Below are 19,837 nucleotides of genomic sequence, written 5' to 3' on the forward strand. Positions count from 1 at the left end.
CAAAGATAGATATAAAAAAATCCCAAACCCAACAGCACTCTTCAATGAAATGGAAAAACTAATACTAGCTTTATATGGAAGGGTAAGAGTCCCCGAATAAGTAAAACTTTATTAAAGAAGAACAAAGTAGGAGGCCTCACGCTACCTCATCTCATAATCTACTATATAGCCACAGTAGTCAAAACAGCCCAGTAGTGGTACAACAACAGACACGTAGACCAATGGAGCAGAACTCAAAACGCAGATGTAAATCCGTTCACCTATGGTCAGCTGATCTTTAACAAAGGACCAAAGTCTATTAAGTGGGGAAGAGGCAGTCTCTTCAACAAGTGATGCTGGCAAAACTGGTTATCTATCTGTAGAAAAATGAAACAGGAGCCATACCTGACACCCTACACAAAAACTAAATCAAAAACCTAATAATAGAACCTAAAGCTATAAAGATCATGGAGGAAAAAATACAGACAACGCTAGGGCATATAAAGAATGCCAAACATAACTCAAAGTGCACACATACAAGAAGATGAACTAGATAAATGTGACCTTCTAAAAATTAAACACTTACGCTCAACAAAAGACTTCTCTAAGAGACTAAAAAAAAAACCTTCAGATTAGGAGAAGAAAATTGGCTATGATATTTCTGACTACAGTCTAATCCCTAAAATTTATAGAAAACTTCAACACCTCAACAAAAAAAGGACAAACAATCCAATTAAAAAATGGGCAAAGGATATGAACAGGCACTTCACCAAGGAAGATATTCAGGCTGCTAACAAATGGGAGGAAATGCTCGCAATCATTTGCAATTAGAGAAATGCAAATCAAAAGTACAATGAGATACCATCTTACCCCGACATTACCGGCACTAATCAAAAAAACAGAAAATAACAAATGTTGATGAGGTTATGGCGAGACGGGAAGTCTTACACACTACTGGTGGGGGTGTAAAATGGTACAACCACTATGGAAAACAGTATGGCATTTCCTCAAAAAGCTAGAAATAGAAATACCATATGATCCAACAATCCCACTCCTAAGTATATACCTAAAGAAGTAAGAGCCGTGACACAAATATGCACACCTATGTTCACTGCAGCATTATTCACAATAGCAAAAAGATGATACTCAAGTGACCATCAACAGATGAATGGATTAACAAACTGTGATGCACGCATACAACGGAATACTACACAATGATAAAGAAAAATGACAAATCCGTGAAATATCTGACAACATGGATGGATCTGGAGAAGATTATGCTGAGTGAAATAATTCAATCAGAAAAGGTCAAATATTAAGACTACTATTGTAAAGTAACAACAAAAGGTTCTCACACAAAAATAAATAAACATTCTTTGATGGTTACTAGGGGTGGTAGGGGTAGGGAGGGAAAATCACCAAATAGATTATTGTTATTAAGGGACCTTGAGTAAGTTCCGACTCAAAGGGACCCTATGTACAACATAAAGAAACAGTGCCCAGTCCTGTGCTACCCTCACAACCATTGTTATGCTTGAGTCCAATGTTGCAGCCACTGTGTCAATCCATCTCGTTGAGGGTCTTCCTCTTTTTCACTGACCCTCTACTTTGCCAAGCATGATGTCCTTCTTCAGGGACTGGTCCCTCCTGATAACATGTCCAAAGAATGTGTGCGATTAAGTCTCACCATCCTTGCTACTAATGAGCATTCTGGCTGTACTTCTCCCAAGACAGATTTGTTTATTCTTCTGGCAGTCCACGGTATATTTGATATTCACTGCCAACACCATAATTCAAAGGCATCAATTTTTCTTTGGTCTTCCTTATTCATTGTCCAGCTTTCACATGCATATGAGACTACTGAAAACACCATGACATCAGTCAGCCACACCTTAATCCTTAAAGTAACATCTTTGCTTTTGAACACTTTAAAGAGGTCTTTTGCAGCAGATATGCCTAATGCATGTTGTTCTTTGATTTTTTGGCTGCTGCGTCCATGGGCATTGACTGTGCATCTGAGCAAACTGAAATCCTTGACAACTGCAATATTTACTCCGTTTATCATGATGTTGCTTATTGGATCAGTCGTGAGGATTTTTGTTTTAAGTTGAGGTACAATCCATAGTGAAGGCTGTGGTCTTTGATCTTCATCAGCAAGTGCTTCATGTCTTCTTCACTTTCAGCAAGCAAGGCTGTGTCATCTGCATGTCGCAGATTGTTAATGAGTCTTCCTCCAATCCTGATGACACGTTCTTCATACAGTCCAGCTTCTTGGGTTATTTGCTCGGCATACAGACTGAATAAGTATAATGAAAGTATACAACCCTGATGTACACCTTTCATAACTTTAAACCACGCAGTATCCCCTTTCTGTTCGAAAGACTGCTTCTTGGGCTAAGTACAGGCTCCTCATGAGCACAATTAAATGTTCTGGAATTGCCATTCTTGGCAATGTTATCCATATTTTGTTATGATCCAAACAGTGGAATGCCTTTCCATAGTCAATAAAACACAGGTAAACATCCTTCTGGTATTCTCTGCTTTCAGCCATGATCCATCTGATATCAGCAATAACATCCCTTGTTTCAGTCCTGTCCTGAATCCAGCTTGAACTTCTGGCAGTTCCCTGTTGATGTACTGCTGCAACCACTTTTGAATGATCTTCAGCAAAATTTTATTTGTGTGTGATATTAATGATATTGTTCGATAATTTCTGTATTCTTTTGGGTCATCTTTCTTTGGAATGTGTACAAATATGGATCTCTTCCAGTAGGCTGGAAGGTAGCTGTCTTCTAAATTTGCAAATAGATAGTAGACACATGTTAATATTTTTGAAAGGAAGGGCAATACACCATATGGGAGAAGTCAGCACAAGACCAAGCAAGGCAAGACAGGACACTGTCAGGAGCACAGGAATAAAGGGAAACTATAGTAACTACTGTAGGTATGGAAACCCTGGTGGCACAGTGGATAAGATTTTGGCTGCTAACCAAAAGGTCAGCAGTTCAAATCTACCATGCACTCCTCAGAAACCCTATGGGGAAGTTCTACTGTGTTCTATAGGGTTGCTATAAGTCAGAATCGACTCGACGGCAGTGAGTGTTTTTTTGATTACGGTAACTACAGGAGCCCTAATGGCGCAGTAGTTAAAAGCTCAGCTGCTAACCAAAAGGTCGCAGTTTGAATCTACCAAGATGCTCCTGGAAACCCTATGGGGCTGTTCTACTCTGTTCTACAGGGTTGCTCTGAGGTGGAATTGCCCGAACAGCATCAGGTTTTTTGTTTTTTTTTAATGGTAACTACTATAGCATAGACAATCCTGCAACAATAGTATAAAAAACAGTAATTTATGAATGAAGACATAAATAGAAATACCAAGAAGTGTGGGAGGGTATAAGGGAGCAAACCCACTGGCAGATACAGGTTTTGGGTGCATATTTCTACATACAGGACTGTAGGTGCTCCTCGTATATTAACATAGACTATAGAGCACACAAGTGGCACAGTCAGCGAGATCTCTTAGACATAACCATGTAGGTTGGAGGATGACGTTCTTAGGCTCAAAGACAGAGGACCATAGACTTGGGGACATCTATATCAACCGGCAGGACATAGTTCATAAAGACAATGTTCTACATCCTACTTTGGTGAGTAGCATCTGGGGTCTTAAAAGCTTGGGAGCGGCCATCTAAGATACGCAACTGATCTCTTCCAGTCTGCAGGAAAGGAGAGTCAAAAAAAAAAAAACAAAGACTCAAGGGAGCAGTTAGTGCAAACTACTAAGGGACCACATGAACCAGAGCCTATGTGACCCGTAGACCACAAGAACTAGATGACGCCCAGCTACCACCAGCAGCCCTCACAACAGAGGGTCCCGGACAGAGCGGGAGGAAAACATACAACAAAAAAATCAAATTCACAAAAAAGACCAGATATACTGGTTGGATGGAGATTGGGGGAACCCCCAAGACATGGTCCTAAGACACTCTAAAGACCTGGAACTGAAGCCATTCCCGGAAACTACCTTTCAGCCAAACAACACACAAGCTCACAGAATAATCAATTGCTCCTTAGAATAATCAATTATACTAAATCAAAAGTCCAATATTTGCCCAAAAGCAAAGATGAGAAGGCAGATACAAAAAAATCAGTTGCCGTCAAGTCGATTCTGACTCACAGCAACACTATCGGACAGAGTAGAACTGCCCCACAGAGTTTCTGAGGAGCACTGGTGGATTCAAACTACCGACCTTCTGGTCAGCATCCATAGCCCTTAACCACTACACCACCAGGACATGAAGGGGTAGAAAATCAGGACGAAAGGAAATGGGGAAGCAGGGTGGAAATGGGGAGAGTGCTGACACATTGTGGGGAATAAAGCCGAGGTCATGAAACACTTTATGTACACACTATAGAATGGGAATCTAATTTACTCCATAAACTTTCACCTAACGCATAAAAAACAAAACCCAAAAAACCAGTATTAACAGCGTTTGTTTTTAGACGGAAGGAGACTTTCAACTTACATTTTGTACTCTTCTGTAGATTAATTTCTTTACTGAGTGATTCATTAGTCATATAATTTTTTTTAAATACTTTTAACAAAAATCAACCATGGTATATTCATACAGTCACAATCAATACAGCCGTTAAACGAATGAGGCAGAGTTATATGTACTAATACGTAGAAAAATGCTCACAAAGTATTTGTAAATGGAAAAAGCAAGTTGCAGGGTGGGAAAATATGTGTTTATGTATGTGTGTTTGTTTTGTGTCTACCTTTATGAGTTAGTATATATCTAGGTATATTTGCATATATATGTATTTATGAAAATATATGCAAATATACCCAGATATGTACTAACTCATAAAGGTAGACACAAAACAAACACAAAGGAAATCCTGGTGGTGTAATGGTTAAGAGCTACAGCTGCTAACCAAAAAGTCAGCAGTTTGAATCCACCAGGCGCTCCGTGGAAATTCTACGGGGCAGTTCTACTCTCTCCTATAGGTTGCTATGAGTTGGTAAGTGACTCAAAGGCATGGGTTTGGTTTAGCGGGTGGTATTTATGAATCCATTAAATATTTATTTGTATAAACATTAAAAATGTCCAGAAGTTTCACACCAAAATATTTGAAATGGTCGGTTTCTTCTGTGGAGTTGAAATCGGGGGACAAGACACATAACAGTGTGGAAACAGAAGAAATTTTACTCTCCATAATACACACTTATTTACATAATGAACAAAAGGACTTGTTTAAGAAAAACGTTTTTAAGAAAATAAACCATCAAATTCTTAGCTAAAAACTACCCATTTGCTTTATTAGGATTATATTACCAGAGGTTTGATGTTTAGCTTACCTTGAAGGGTTCCAGGAAATACAACTACAGCTTAGCTTACATGAGATCTCGTGCTGCAGAGACCACTGACTAAGATTCATAACATCTGGTGCCTCGTATATTCTTACTATGCCGTCAGCTGAACAAGTTGCTAACATAAGACCCATGTGCTTGGGAGCAAATTTCACATCAGTAACTGATGTTCTGCTATCCACTAGAGTTGTTCTCTTAACCTGAAAAAATTAATTAACAATTTAAATCATATAGACAAAATTAAAATTAAAAAGTGGAATAAAAAAACAGAAAAGGCAAACAAACTAGGGAGTGATAACATTTTACCAAGTACCTGAGGTGCATACCACCCCCACCCCTCCACCTCCACCCTATAGAATACTAACAAATGACTCACCCAGTGGCTCTGTCCTCGCAGTTTATCATTTGATTCTCCTACAATTTCTTCCCACACAGCAGCTGTTCGGTCAAAAGAGCAGGAAGCCAAAACCTGTCCAAATTCAGGATGGGCCCATGTCACACGCCACACAGATCCACTATGTGTCTGGGAATCAAAAAACAGACAGACAGATGCTCAATATTGAAATTTTTTAACCTCTAGAATATATTCAGTATTTAGAATTACAGCCCCCTGAAGTTAAATTCTTTTAACCTTTTACTAATAAGGAAAAATATCAGCTGGATAAAGTTGACTTTAGGAGACTTGACCAAGCTTTTTAAGCAAAGATTCTACTAGTCTACCATTTATTTACTGCAAATTTCTCTCTACAGGAAACATCCACCTAAAAAAATAAATGGAATTAGATTAATGAAAACTATTTGCTTCAAAAGCCTCAAAGTATATATAGACTGACAACAAACTTTGTACACGAGTAACGGGTGTCTGACTAGACAATGGACCTTCTAGGAAAAGAGACACTGAGTGAGCAAACAATGAGAAGCCCAAATCCTTGCATTCTACTAAGCTCAGTAACAATATCTTTATATATGAAAATTATCATATTACTATTCTTGAGCTCTTCAAGTTGACAAAAAGGATAGAAAGGTCTTTAAGCATTTCACATCAAAAGAATTAGCTGCCAGGTGCTTTCCAGTAAAATACTATATAATAACATCAATCCACCAATTATGTTCAGAAAATGTATTTCACACTTACATATATACGTATATCTAACTTTTTTACAATCAATAATATGAGAACACTTTCTTAACCCTCTACATGGTAACACTGTCATCATCAAAAGGTAAACTTTGCGCTCTTTATTTTTTATCCTTTGTTTTGTCCAGTCATTTTTGTTTCATCTTTTATTTATACAGGGCTAAAAGAAACCCTGGTGGCGTAGTGGTCAAGAGCTACAGCTGCTAACCAAAGGTTGGTAGTTCAAATCCACCAGGTGCTCCTTGGAAACTCTATGGGGCAGTACTACTCTGCAGAAATCGACTCAGTGGCAATGGGTTTGGGTTTTCTTTTTGTTTATTAAGTAAAAAAGGACCCTTGGCAGCACAATGGTTAAGTACTCGGCTGCTAACCAAAAAGTCGGCAGTCCAAACCCACCAGCGGCTCTGCAGGAGAAAAGACCTGGAGATCTCCTCCTGTAAAGATTACAGTCTGGGAAAACCTATGCGGCAGCTCTACTCTGTCATATAGGGTCACTATGACTCAGAATCAACTCAATAGCACACAACCACCACAACAAATTACATAAAAAATGCATTAAGGCAGAGAGGTTTTGTTGAATGCTAGATTCCCAATAAAGTGCACTCTAACTAAAGAACAAGGTTTGCACTAAGATATTCATCATGGCAAAAAGGAAATAACTTAAATATCTATCAGTTAAGTAAAAGGGTATATTTACTGGATATTCATAAAAAGGCTTCACAAACATAAGGAGTACTTTGAATCACACTGTTTGGCTGAAAAGCAAGAACTAGGGGTTTCCTTTCAGAGTGATGAAATGTTCTAGAACTAGATAGAGGTGGTGGCTGCACAATGCCGTCAATGGACTAAGTGCCAATGAAGTGTTCACAGTAAAATGGTTAATTTTATGTTATCTGAATTTACCACAATAACAAAAAAAAAAGGGTAAGTTTTGGATAGATACTTCACCAATGAAGGTAATAAAAGGGCAAACAAGCACAGGGAAAGATAACCAACACCGCTGGTCATTAACAAAATGCAAATCAAAACCACACTGTGATGCCACTTCATACCCATTAAAAAAAAAAAAACAAGCCCTTTGCCATCGAGTGGATTCCAATTCATAGCGACTCTATACGACAGAGAAGAACTACCCCACAGGGTTTCCAAGGAGTGGCTGGTGGATTCAAACTGCCAATCTTTTGGATAGCAGCTGAGTTCTTAACCACTGCGCCCCAAGTGCTCCACTATGGCGGTTATTAACAAAAAGACAAACAATACCAGGTGCAGGTGAAGATGAAGAGAAACTGGAATCCTCATATGGGGGGGGCAGGGGCAGTGTGTATGAAATGATACTGTCACTTTGGAAAAGAGTTTGAAAGTTTCTTAAAAAGTTAAACATACACAACTTAGCAATTCGACTCCTAGGTATCTAACCAAGAGAAATGAAAACAAATGTCCACATAAAGTTACTTGTATGGAATATTCATAAGAGCATTATTCATAATAGCCAAAAACTAGAAACAATTCAAATGTCTATCACCTGGTAAACAGATAAACAAAATGTGGCTTATCTATGCAGTGCGCTACTACTCAGCATTACAGAGGAATAAACTACTGATACTTGCAACAACACAGATGAAATGTAAAAACATGCTAAGCCAGACAGAAAAGACTAACCATGATAGGATTCCACTTATATGAAATTTCTAGAAAAGGCAGAACTATAGAAACGAAGTGTATTTATCAGTGGTTGCCTGGGGCTTGGCGTGGGAATGGGGATTGACTACAAACTAGCACAAGGGAACTTTTTAGGCTGCCGGAAATGTTCTAAAACCAGACTGTGGTGATGGTCTGCACAACTGTATAAATGTACTAAAGCTCAGTGAGCTATATACTTGAAATTCATCCCCTGTAAGGTATGCAAAATTCTACCAGAATAAGCTATGAAAAAGAAAGTGGGGGCAAGTGGGATACTTCACACTTAGCTTCTGTTAAGGGTGACAGAAACATTCGGGAATGGTTACTGGTAATGTGAAAACAACAAGAAGAACATAATGGCACTGAACTGCATATGTGAAGACTATGGAAATGGCAAATGTTTTGCTACCTATTTACCACAATAAAAATAAAACTAAGTATGTATGGGAAACCCTGGTGGCGGAGCGGTTAAGAGCTTGGCTGCTAACCAAAAGGTTGGCAGTTCAAATCTACCAGGCGCTCCTTGGAAACCCTGTGGGGCAGTTCCACTCTGTCCTGTAGGGTTGCTATGAGTCAGAATTAACTTGACGGCAGCAGCTTTGGGTTTTCAGGTACGTATGAAAGATCACAGGAGACCCTGGATAGTGCAAACGGTTAATTAATGTGTTCAGCTGCTAACTGAAAGGCTGGAAGTTCAAGTTTACCCAGACATGTCTCAGGAGAAAGTCCTGCCGATCTACTTCCCGAAAAATCAGCCATTGAAAATTCTACTGACCACAGTTCTACCCTGACACACATAGAGTCACTATGGGTCAGGATCAACTCAACCAAAACCGGAAAAAAATAAAAGATGACAACTTAAAAAAACATAAAGGAAAAAAGCAAGAAAGAAATATGCTGAAATGCTAAGAACAGTTAGAATGTTGTGGGGTTACAGATTTTCTTAAACACATATATGCTACTTTAATACTGAAAATGTGTAATACTCTTTTAAAAAAAAATAATAAATTTTATAATTCAGAGTTGAACAGCCAAGTCATTGATACTACCAAATAAATAGTAAACATTTCAAAAGTTTTTTAAATCACTATAAAAATAAATACTAACCTTCCAACTAGCAGTACAATGCCAATCCCCATTTTCACTTTTATCCCAGACCTATAAGAAAATAAAAGGCAGATATTTACATGAAGAATTCCTACAAATTAATACAAAAACTGTAAGGCTAAAATCAGCATATGGACAAAGGATGTTAAACATATTTTCCTTATCTTGATTGACTGGAGGCATCTCTGCTGCCCATCATTAAATTCCTCCCAAATGGGGTGAATAGAAGAGACTTGTTTAGACCTCTTTAATGTTAGGGAACCAGCAGGGGTTTTGATGGTCCACCCAACCTCCTGTAGTGCTACACTAGAACCTCCATCTTAACTCCATCAATGTCCACTATATTCATCCCATTTCTTAGTAACCATTCAAAAATTTCATTCCTGTGGGGGACAGGGGAGTAAGGGCAGTAAGTCTCTTTTTCTTTCCCTTCTTTTTTCGTATTCCTGGTACAGTGCAATGGATTCCTTTTATATGGCCTTTCTTGCCATGGTCTTGTAACTCCCACCCAAGTGACTGGGTAGGACTACATCAAAAAACCCACCGCTGTCAAGTCGATTCTGACTCATAGTGACCCTACAGGACAGAGCAGAACTGCCCCACAGAGTTTCCAAGGAGCACCTGGTAGTTCTGAACTGCTGACCTTTTGGTTAGCAGCTGTAGCTCTTAACCGCTATACCACCAAGGGTTCCTATATAAATAAGGTTAATTGTGGCCCACCAAGGGACTGGATAGCTTGCTAATAATGCAAACAAAGCTCATGGCACCCTGAGGGGGTGGGACAAAGCAAGTAAGGTCTATGGAACCCTAACAAAGGGACTGGTCAGTTTTGCCATCCCATTACGCTTAAAATGAGCCATCCCAGACGCGAAAGGGAGGATCACAGCACCACCAAGAAAGAAGAGCCAGGAGTACAGCGCATCTTTTGGACCCAAGATCCCCACGCTAAGATGATCCTGGAACCAAGAGATAGAAAGAGAAAGCTGTAACACTGAAGAGGGCGAGAAGCAGTGGAGGAGCCAAAACCCAGTACCGTCGAGTCGATTCTGACTCATAGCGACCCTATAGGACAGAGTAGAACTACCCCATAGAGTTTCCAAGGAGCGCCTGGCGGATTCGAACTGCCGACCCTTTGGTTAGCAGCTGTAGCACTTAACCACTAACCCACCAGGGTTTTCAATGGAGGAGCAGTGGCAGAGAAACAGCAGCAGAACCAGGAGGACAGCAGATGAGCGCAGTGGGCCAGACGCCCAGGGAGTGATAAAGCTGAGTGCCTTTGGGCAGGAGACCTGCCAGTGAAGTAGGGTGCCTCCAGGCATTTGGTGGAGCAGGGTTTGCTGACCCACATAGGGCCTTCTGGTAAAGGCTTACTGGTAGAGTTCCTCAGGGCAGTTACCAACAGATCTAAAAGAGCTTTGTAACACTTGCCCAAGCAGGGCAGAGGCCAAGGGCCAGCAAGAGAGACTGCACAGCTTAGAAGAGGTTGTCCTAATGGAAAAACTGCATCCTGAGTGTTCCTGAACCTGAATTGTAATCTGTTACTTCCCTAATAAACCCTAAAATTCTAAGTACTGTCTGTAAGTTGTGTGTGGCCATTGCAAGGAGTTATCAAACTCAGCAGAGTAGAGAGTGCCATGGGAGGGAGCGTTGAAGGCATGTCTCACCTTTGTCTCAGGAATCAGCCTTGGGCTGTTGATCTGATTCTCCTTCCTCCTTTTGAAGTTAGAGAGCTCAGAGGCTTCCCCCGTGCCATTTTTACACCTAGTAATAACCCTTATTGAATTTGCTTTTGCAAGCTCCATGAGGGGAAGCTATCCCAACAGACTCAACAAAGCTTCTTAGACAGTTCCTCTGTTTTGCAATAGTAAGGTTACATGACGTGCCCATGCAGAAGGGGGCCCTTGATCACTGTATTTACTAGGACTTGTGTAACAGGCCCTCTGTAGGGAGCCCTGGTGGCACACTGGTTAAAGCACTCAGCTGTTAATTGAAAGGTTGGCAGTTCAAATCCACCAGCTGCTCCACTTGAAAAAGATGTGCCAGTCTGTTTCCATAAAGATTACAGCTGTGGAAACCCTATGGGGCAGTTCTACTCTGTCCCATAGGGTCACTATGAATCGGCATTGACTCAAAGGCAATGGGATTGTTTTTTGTTTTTTTGCTGTAAGGGCATACTCAACAGATAGCTATCCTGACTCCCATAAAGCCAATCTGGTATTGCTTGCATAAGTGGCACATCAGCTGATTCTTCTGGAACATTCCATTTGGTATTTACAGGGGGAAAGGGGCAGCCTCCCTTCTCCGGATAAACAAACTTCACCTTGAATTTTATCCCATCCACAAGCCTGGCTGTCCCCTCCAAGAAAGCCTGACATGTAACTCAATCTTGTATGGCCAGTCGTGACTGTTTCACACACTAAGCTGCGGGTCTTCCATCAACCCAAACATAACTCTTTCATTGTGCAGCATTCAAAACTATAAAGACTTTCTCTAAATTAGTCCCTCTCACAATTTATTTTAGTAACAGTTCCTCAGGAAGCTGAAGGTATTGATCTACAAACTGAAACAACTCCTTTACACTATACCCCCTCGTTTCAGTAGTTTTTTGGTTTTGTCCATCTCCCTCCAAAAACTCCCTTCTTGGTGACCAACAGTCGTAAGGGTAATGTCATGGATTGAATTGTGTCCCCCCAAAATATCTGTCAACTTGGCTAGGTCTTGATTCCCAGTATTGTGTGATCGTCCAGCATTTTAGCAACTGACTTGATTTCCCTAAGTGTTGTAAATCCTATCTCAATGAAGTTAATGAGATAGGATTAGAGGCAGCTATGTTATTGAGGCTCGACTCAATCTACAAGATTAGGTTGTGTCTTAAGCCAATCTCTCCTGAGATATAAAAGAGAAAAGCAAGCATAGAGACAGGGGGACCTCATACCGCCAATAAACAAGAGCCAGGAGAATAACACTTCCTTTGGACCCAGGGTCCCTGTACTGAGAAGCTTCTAGAGCAGAGGAAGATTGATGACAAGGCCTTGCCCCTGGAGCTAGCCTCCTAGACTGTGACAGAATAAATTTCTCTTTGTTAAAGACATCCACTTGTGGTATTTCTGTTACAGCATCACTAGCAGCACTAGATGACTAAGATAGGTACCCCTTGTCATTTCAACACGATTTTCCCTTTCCGGATCAGGCCCTGATATCAGCAGTTGTAACTCTGATCAGATTGGATCTGGACTTGGTTTAGTGCTACAATTCACCCCTACATTTTCCTTCCCTGCCACTGCAGTTATTACCAATAACATCAACAAAGGAATTGTGTAAACTGCCCTTTCCTTATTACTCTATTTCCTTATTCTTCCAGCAAGCCAGTTTCTTGGGAGCTGGATCCACCACTTATCTCCCATGAATAGCTTCTGCCTTTGTAACTGCAATGTAACTAGCTGTTTTAAACCACAGGTGTTTTTTCTCCCATTGAGAAGCCAAAGATCTCATCCTCCTCCCACTTATCCTTTTTCCAAAACCACATATGTCAATGAGGCAGACCCCACCATTCTAACACCACCTAAATGTATTATTTCATTAATAAAAAACAGCACAAACCTGGTTCCTACGAGGCAGAGGTTAAACACGTCCCAGACTGCCAGCTTCTCCAAGCTGCACTACCACTCCCTCATCTCTGACATCAACCTCTCTCCCTCCCCTCAGCTCTCTTCTTCTCTTTCTGTTGGGATGGGTAATTTACTGCAACGTCTCACAGAACTCACGAACTGCACTTACAGCTATATGGTTTATCAGGGAAGTAAAAGGCTACAACATCGGATCAGGATCAACTGGGAAGCAGTAATAGAAACAGGGGCATTTTGGAAGGAACAGGCTACAACTCAAGATCAGTGACAGGAAGCACAGACGGTATTATAATGAAATCTGAAAACACATGGAGTTAGAAAACCAAAAAAGGAAGACTCCCCCAAAGTGAAGAGCACGTTTCTCCCTTCAGTGTAAGGCAGCTCTCTCAGCCACACATACCCCCTCAGAATAGGGCTCCTCATGGCCATGCACGACCCTCTCAGCTGTGTGTGCCACTGGGCTCGCTTTCTGGTCTCTGGCACTCTTCAGTGTTAAACACACCTTGACCCATATTACAGCACTTTAAAAGTGCTCCACTAGCAAGCCTTCTCCCCAAAGGTGCTCAGCTCTCTCTCTCCTTCTCTCTCTTTGCTTCTCTCTTCTAACTTCTCCTTGCCTCTGATCATCTCTGTGGGTTGACTCTTTATGCAGACAAGTGGCTATAACCTATTGGGCAGAACTTCAAACCACTATTTGCTAATACAGTTGTCATTTACATAGTTGAAAAAAGGTATTTACGATGAATAAATTATATATAACTACTACACATGTGAACCTCACCATATGTACTACAGAGGAATCAAATCAACTACATCTGTGGAAACAGATGAGGAAGGAGCACAATATTATCAGTAAGAACAAGACCAGGGTACAACTGCAGAACAACTGGTTGCTCATATACAAGTTCAAGTTGAAACTGAAGAAAATTAAAACAAGTCCATGAGATTCAAAGTATGACCTTGCTTATATCCCAAGCGAATTTAGAGACAATGTCCAGAATAAATGTGATACTTAACACTAATGACCAAAGACCAGAAGACTTGTGGGATGACGTCAAGGAATGCATGAAGAAATACATGAAGAAAGCAAAACATTGTTAAAAAGACAGGAAAGAGGGGACAGGGCTACAGGGGTGGGGCCAAGATGGTGGAGTAGTCAGAGGCTTCGGGTGGTCCCTCTTACAACAAAGTCCCGAAAAAACAAGGGAATCGATTATGTATATGACAAGCTAGGAACCCTGAACATCAAAGGCAAGGCTAAGAAATCGGAATGGCTAAATGGAAAGTGGCATCCAGAGTCTTAAATGCTAGTAAGTGGCCATCTAAGATGCATCGACTGGTCTCATCCCACCTGGAGCATAGGAGAACGAAGTACACCAAAGACACAAGGTAACTGTGAGCCCAACAGACAGAACGGGCCACATAAACCAGAGACTATATCAGCCTGAGACCAGAAGAACTAGATGGTGCCCAGCTAAAACCAATGACTGCCTCACAGGGAACACAACAGAGAACCCCTGACAGAGCAGGAGAGCAGTGGGATGCAGGCCTCAAACTCTTGTAGAAAGACCAGACTTAATGGTCCAACTGAGACTAGAAGGACCCCAGAGGTAATGGTCCCCAGACCTTTTGTTAGCCCAAGACAGGAACCATTCCCAAAGCCAACTCTTCAGACAGGGATTGGACTAGACTATGGGCAGAAAATGATACCAGTGAAGAGTGAGATTCTTTGATCAAGTAGACACATGAGAGACTGTGTGGGCACATCCTGTCTGGAGAGGAGATAAGAGGGCAGAGGGAGTCAGAAGCTGGCCAAATGGACACAAAAACAGCAAGTGGAGGGACAGGGTGTGTTGTCTCATTGCGGGGAAAGCAACTAGGAATACATAGCAAGGTGTATATAAATTTTTGTAGGAGAGACTGACTTGGTTTGTAAACTTTCACTTAAAGCACAATAAAATTTAAAAAAGAAAAAATTAAACCAAAAAAAAAAATAAATCAGAATGGGTTGCAGGTGGAGGGAGAGACAGTGCAGAAGCAGCGAGGAGTTGCCAGACCTGACTCAGCGAGAACCCGGCACTCCTCAGCCCCGATCCCCTGGCGCGACTGTGGCGCAGCTGGCAGTAGTGTTCAGGACACAGTTACTTCAGCAGAAGAAGACAAGCAAAGTGGTGCAGCCCTGATCCCTTGGCGTGCCCACGGCGGGGCTGGTGGTAGCACTCGGGATGCAGTTACCTCAGCAAAAGAAGGCAAGTGAAGTGGTACAGCCATGATTCCCTGGAGTGACCACGGCGGGGCTAAGCCTGCGGCACAGAATCAACACACACCTCTGGAATCAGGGAAAAAACAGTGCTCTCGGCACAAGATAAGTGATTTCATCTAATTTACTACATGGATCTAATAGCTCTCCCTTTTGAAAGAACTCTGTCCCATCTATCTGATCCCTCCTCCCTCTGCCCTGAACCAGCTACAGTGGCAGTCAATTTCCCTGGGCCTGAGGCAGGTCCTGCTGCACTCCCTGAGCCATTCTCCCGGCCTTAGAAAAGGAACAAATTAACAAATGCGGGAAAAATAATCTGCTAGCTCCCCTGATCTGGGAATTTAGAACAGAAGTGCTCCTGTTCAAGAACAAGCAGTCCACAGACTTTGAATGTCTTTCACCCCTGCATGCTCCCAGATGGCCCAATTTCAGCAACTAGGCTCTTATATGTTACACTGCAGGGGTGTAGGTGCTTGAGGTCTGACTTTATCTGTCCCAGCTGTGTGGTGAAGAGGAAGGTTTTTGATGTTTGATACCGCTCTGCCTATGAAACAGGGTCCACGCCTACCCACATCAGGGGCCTAAGGACTGATGGCTCCACGCACACCACCTCGCCCCCTGCAACAGGTCTCCAAGGATAAATGATGTCTCCCAGGGCTCACAGTTAAAAGCACTGGGTGCCTATGGTATGGCTGCAGAGCCCACCTACCTGTGCACTATAGAGAACAAGGACACATCTTCCTCACAGACACTTGGAGTGGGACCTCCTACTGCAACCAGAAACCTATGCATACACCAATCACCACAGCTCCTCTAAGATCTCAGGTGAGAGCCTGATCACAAACTTGGTGACCAACTACCTGGACACCTGAGCTGAATCTATACAAGAACAGTGAATGGACTCCTAGGATCATATACCTGGTAACAGCTCTAGCCATCTGGTAACAGGACATTTGTGCTTCAAAGTCTCCAAAAATCAAGTTAGCTCACTGGAGTAGCCTATCTGGATATATCAAAACAAAAAAAGCAAGAAGCTAAGACACAGTGAGCGAACATAAAATTAAGTAATTTTTTTTTTTTTTTAATAACTTATAGCTGGCTCGGAGACAACAGTCAATATCAAATCACATAACGAAGCACACGGTGATCGCTTCACCAAATTGCCAAAACAAAGAATCAAGGAATCTTCCAGATGAAGTATTCCTGGAATTACCAGATGTAGCCTACAAAAGACTAACATTCGGAACTCTTCAAGGGATCAGGAAGGAGTCAGGCAAAATGCAGAACAAGCCAAGGAGCACACAGGTAAAGCAGCTGAGGAAATTAAGATTAATCAAGAGTATAATAAAAAATGTAATAGGCTGCAAAAATCAACAGAGAGACAGCAATTGGAAATTCAGAAGATTAACAATAAAATGTTATAATTAGACAACTCAATAGAAAGTAAAAGGAGCAAAACTGGGGAACTGAAGTCAGAAATAGCAAATTGAAGATAAAACACAGGGAAACAATATATTCAAAGAAAAAGCAGATGGAAGATTTTTTAAAAATGAAGAAACCCTAAGAATCATGTGGGACTCTATCAAGAGAAATAACCTGAGTGACTGGAGGACCAGAACAGGGAGGGAAAACAGAAAATACGGAGAGAATTGTAAAAGATTTGTTGGCAGAAAACTTCCCTGATATTTTGAAAGATGAAAAGACATCTATCCAAGATGCTCATCAAAACCCAAATTACATAGGTCGCAAAAGAAAGTCACCAAGACACAGTATAATCAAGCTTGCCAAAACCAAAGATAAAGAGAAAATTTTAAAAGCAGCTAGGGATAAACAACAAGTCATCTACAAAGGAAAGTCAAGAAGAATAAGCTCAGACTACTCAGCAGAAACCACTCAGGCAAGAAGGCAATGGGATGACATATATAAAACCTTGAAGGAAAAAAATTGCCAGCTGAGAATCTTATACCCAGCAAAACTGTCTCTCAAATATGAAGGCGAAATTAGGACATTCCCAGATAAATTAGGGAATTTGCGAAAACCAAACCAAAACTACAAGAAATACTAAAGGGAGTTCTCTGGTTAAAAATCAATTAACACCAGATAACAATCCAAAACTAGAATACAGTACAGAGAAACCATGTATCAATGCTGATAGGGAAATCACAAAAATAAACTGAGATCTTAAAAAAAATGCTCAAGACAGGGAAACAGCGATGTTATTATTATGTAAAAGATGACAACATTAAATCAATAAAGATGGACTAAATAATGCGATCATAGATCTTTCACATGGTGAGGAAGTCAAGGTGATATAGGGAGATAAAAGTTTGGTTTAAACTTAGAATTGTAGGGGTAAATAATAACATAACCACAAGGAGACTAACAATTCTACACGTAAAAATAAAATACAAGAAAAACATACTGACTCAGCAACAATGAAAAAGAGAACACAATTTATAAGGAAAAACTACTCAGTACAAAAAATTCAGGGAAATAAAGAAACTGTCAGCAGCACCAAAAAAGAATATATCAAAATGAAAACCCTAAACTCATACCTATCCATAATCACACTGAATGTAAATGGACTAAATGCACCAGGAAAAAGAGAATGGATTAAAAAAACAAGATCCATCTATCTGCTGCCTACAAAAGACACACCTCAGACTTAAAGACATGAAAAATTAAAACTCAAAAAGTGGAAAAAAAATACATCAAGCAAATAACAACCAAAAAAAGAGCAGGAGTGGCAATACTAATTTCTGACGAAACAGACCTTAAAGTTAAATCCACCACAAAGGATAAGGAAGGACACTATATAATGATTAAAGGGACAATACACCAATAGGATATGACCACAAAAAATATTTATACACCTAACTACAGGGCTCCAAGATACAAAAACAAACTCTGACAGCATTGAAAAGTCAGATAGACAGCTCCACAATAACAGTAGGAGATTTCAACACCACTTTCAGTGAAGGACAGAACATCCAGAAAGAAGCTCAGTAAAGAGACGGAAGATCTAAATGCCATAATCAACCAACTAGACCTCAAAGACATATACAGAACTCTCCACCCAACAGCAGCCAAGTATACCTTTTTTTCCAACATACATGGAACATTCTCTAGAATAGGCCACATATTAGGTCATAAAGCAAAACTTAACAGAATCCAAACATAGAAATATTACAAAGCATCTTCTCTGACCATAAAACTAGAAATCAATAACAGAAAAAAACAGGGAAAAGAAATCAAACACATGGAAACTGAACAACACCTTGCTCAAAAACAACTGGATTATAGAAGAAATTAAGGATGGAACAAAGAAATTCATAGAGTCCAACGAGAATGAAAACACTTCCTATCAGAACCTTTGGGACATAGCGAATGCAGTGCTCAGAGGCCAATTTATAGGAATAAATGCACACATCGAAAAAGAAGGGCCAAAATCAAAGAGCTATCCCTACAACTTGAATAAATAGAAAGAAAGCAACAAAAGAAACTCTCAGGAACCAGAAGAAAGCAAATAATAAAACTCAGAGCAGAATTAAATGAAATAGAGAATAGAAAAACGATTGAAAAGAGTTAACAAGACCAATAGCTTGTTCTTTGAAAAGACTGAGAAAATCGATAAAACACTGGTCAGAATGACAAAAAAAAAAAAAAACAGGAGAGGAAGCAAATAACCCAAGTAAGAATGAGATGGGCGATATCACAACAGACCCAACTGAAATTAAAAGAATCATAACACGATACTATGAAAAACTGTACTCTTAACAATTTGAAAATCTAGAGGAAATAGACAAATTTCTAGAAACACACTATGTACCTAATCTAACACAAATAGAGGTAGAACAACTAAATAACCCCATATCAAAAGGAGAGACTGAAATAGTAATTTTAAAACTCCCAAAAAAAAAAAAGCCCTGGAACTGACGGCCTCACTGGAAAATTCTACCAAACTTTCAGAGAAGAGTTAACACCATTACTACTGAAGGTATTTCAGAGTACAGAAAAGGATGGAATACTCCCAAACTCATTCTATGAAGCCAACATATCTCTGATACCAAAATAGGTTAAAAAAAACCCACTGCTGTTGAGTCAATTCCAACTCATAGCGACCCTATAGGACAGAGTAGGACTGCCCCATAGAGTTTCCAAGTAGCGCCTGGTGGATTCGAACTGCCGACCTTTTGGTTAGCAGCATAGCACTTAACCACTATGCCACCAGGGTTTCCAGGTAAAGACATCACAAAAAAAAGAAAACTATAGACCAATATCCCTCATGAATATAGACGCAAAAATTCTCAACAAAATTCTAGCAAATATAATTCAACAATATATCAAAAAAAAATAATTCACCACGACCAAGTGGGATTCATACCAGGAATGCAGGGATGGTTCAACATTAGAAAAACAATCAATGTAATCCATCACATAAATAAAACAGAAGACAAGAACTACATGATTTTATCAATTGATGCAGAAAAGGCACTTGACGAAGTCCAACACATGATAAAAACCCTCAGCAAAATAGGAATAGAAGGAAAATTCCTCAACATAATAAAGGGCATTTATACAAAGCCAACAGCCAACATCATCCTAAATGGAGAGAGTGTAAAAGCTTTCCCTTTGAGAACAGAAACCAGACAAGGATGCCCTTTATCACCACT

General features: G+C 40.4%; 1 protein-coding gene across 4 annotated transcripts in view; it reads right to left on the reverse strand.

Annotated features, from left to right (window-relative positions):
* Positions 1–19,837, reverse strand: part of SEH1L (SEH1 like nucleoporin) — an 84,609-nt gene that overhangs the window by 54,449 nt on the left and 10,323 nt on the right. For all 4 annotated transcript variants that reach the window (XM_049901466.1, XM_049901469.1, XM_049901468.1 and 1 more), the window contains exons 2-4: positions 9,279–9,329; positions 5,730–5,876; positions 5,342–5,553 (exon numbers count right to left, since the gene is read on the reverse strand). In XM_049901466.1, coding sequence (XP_049757423.1) covers positions 5,342–5,553; positions 5,730–5,876; positions 9,279–9,329 — 410 coding nt within the window. The remainder of the gene's footprint in view (positions 1–5,341; positions 5,554–5,729; positions 5,877–9,278; positions 9,330–19,837) is intronic.

This window comes from Elephas maximus, chromosome 11 (assembly GCF_024166365.1).
Source record: "Elephas maximus indicus isolate mEleMax1 chromosome 11, mEleMax1 primary haplotype, whole genome shotgun sequence".
NCBI lineage: Eukaryota > Metazoa > Chordata > Mammalia > Proboscidea > Elephantidae > Elephas > Elephas maximus.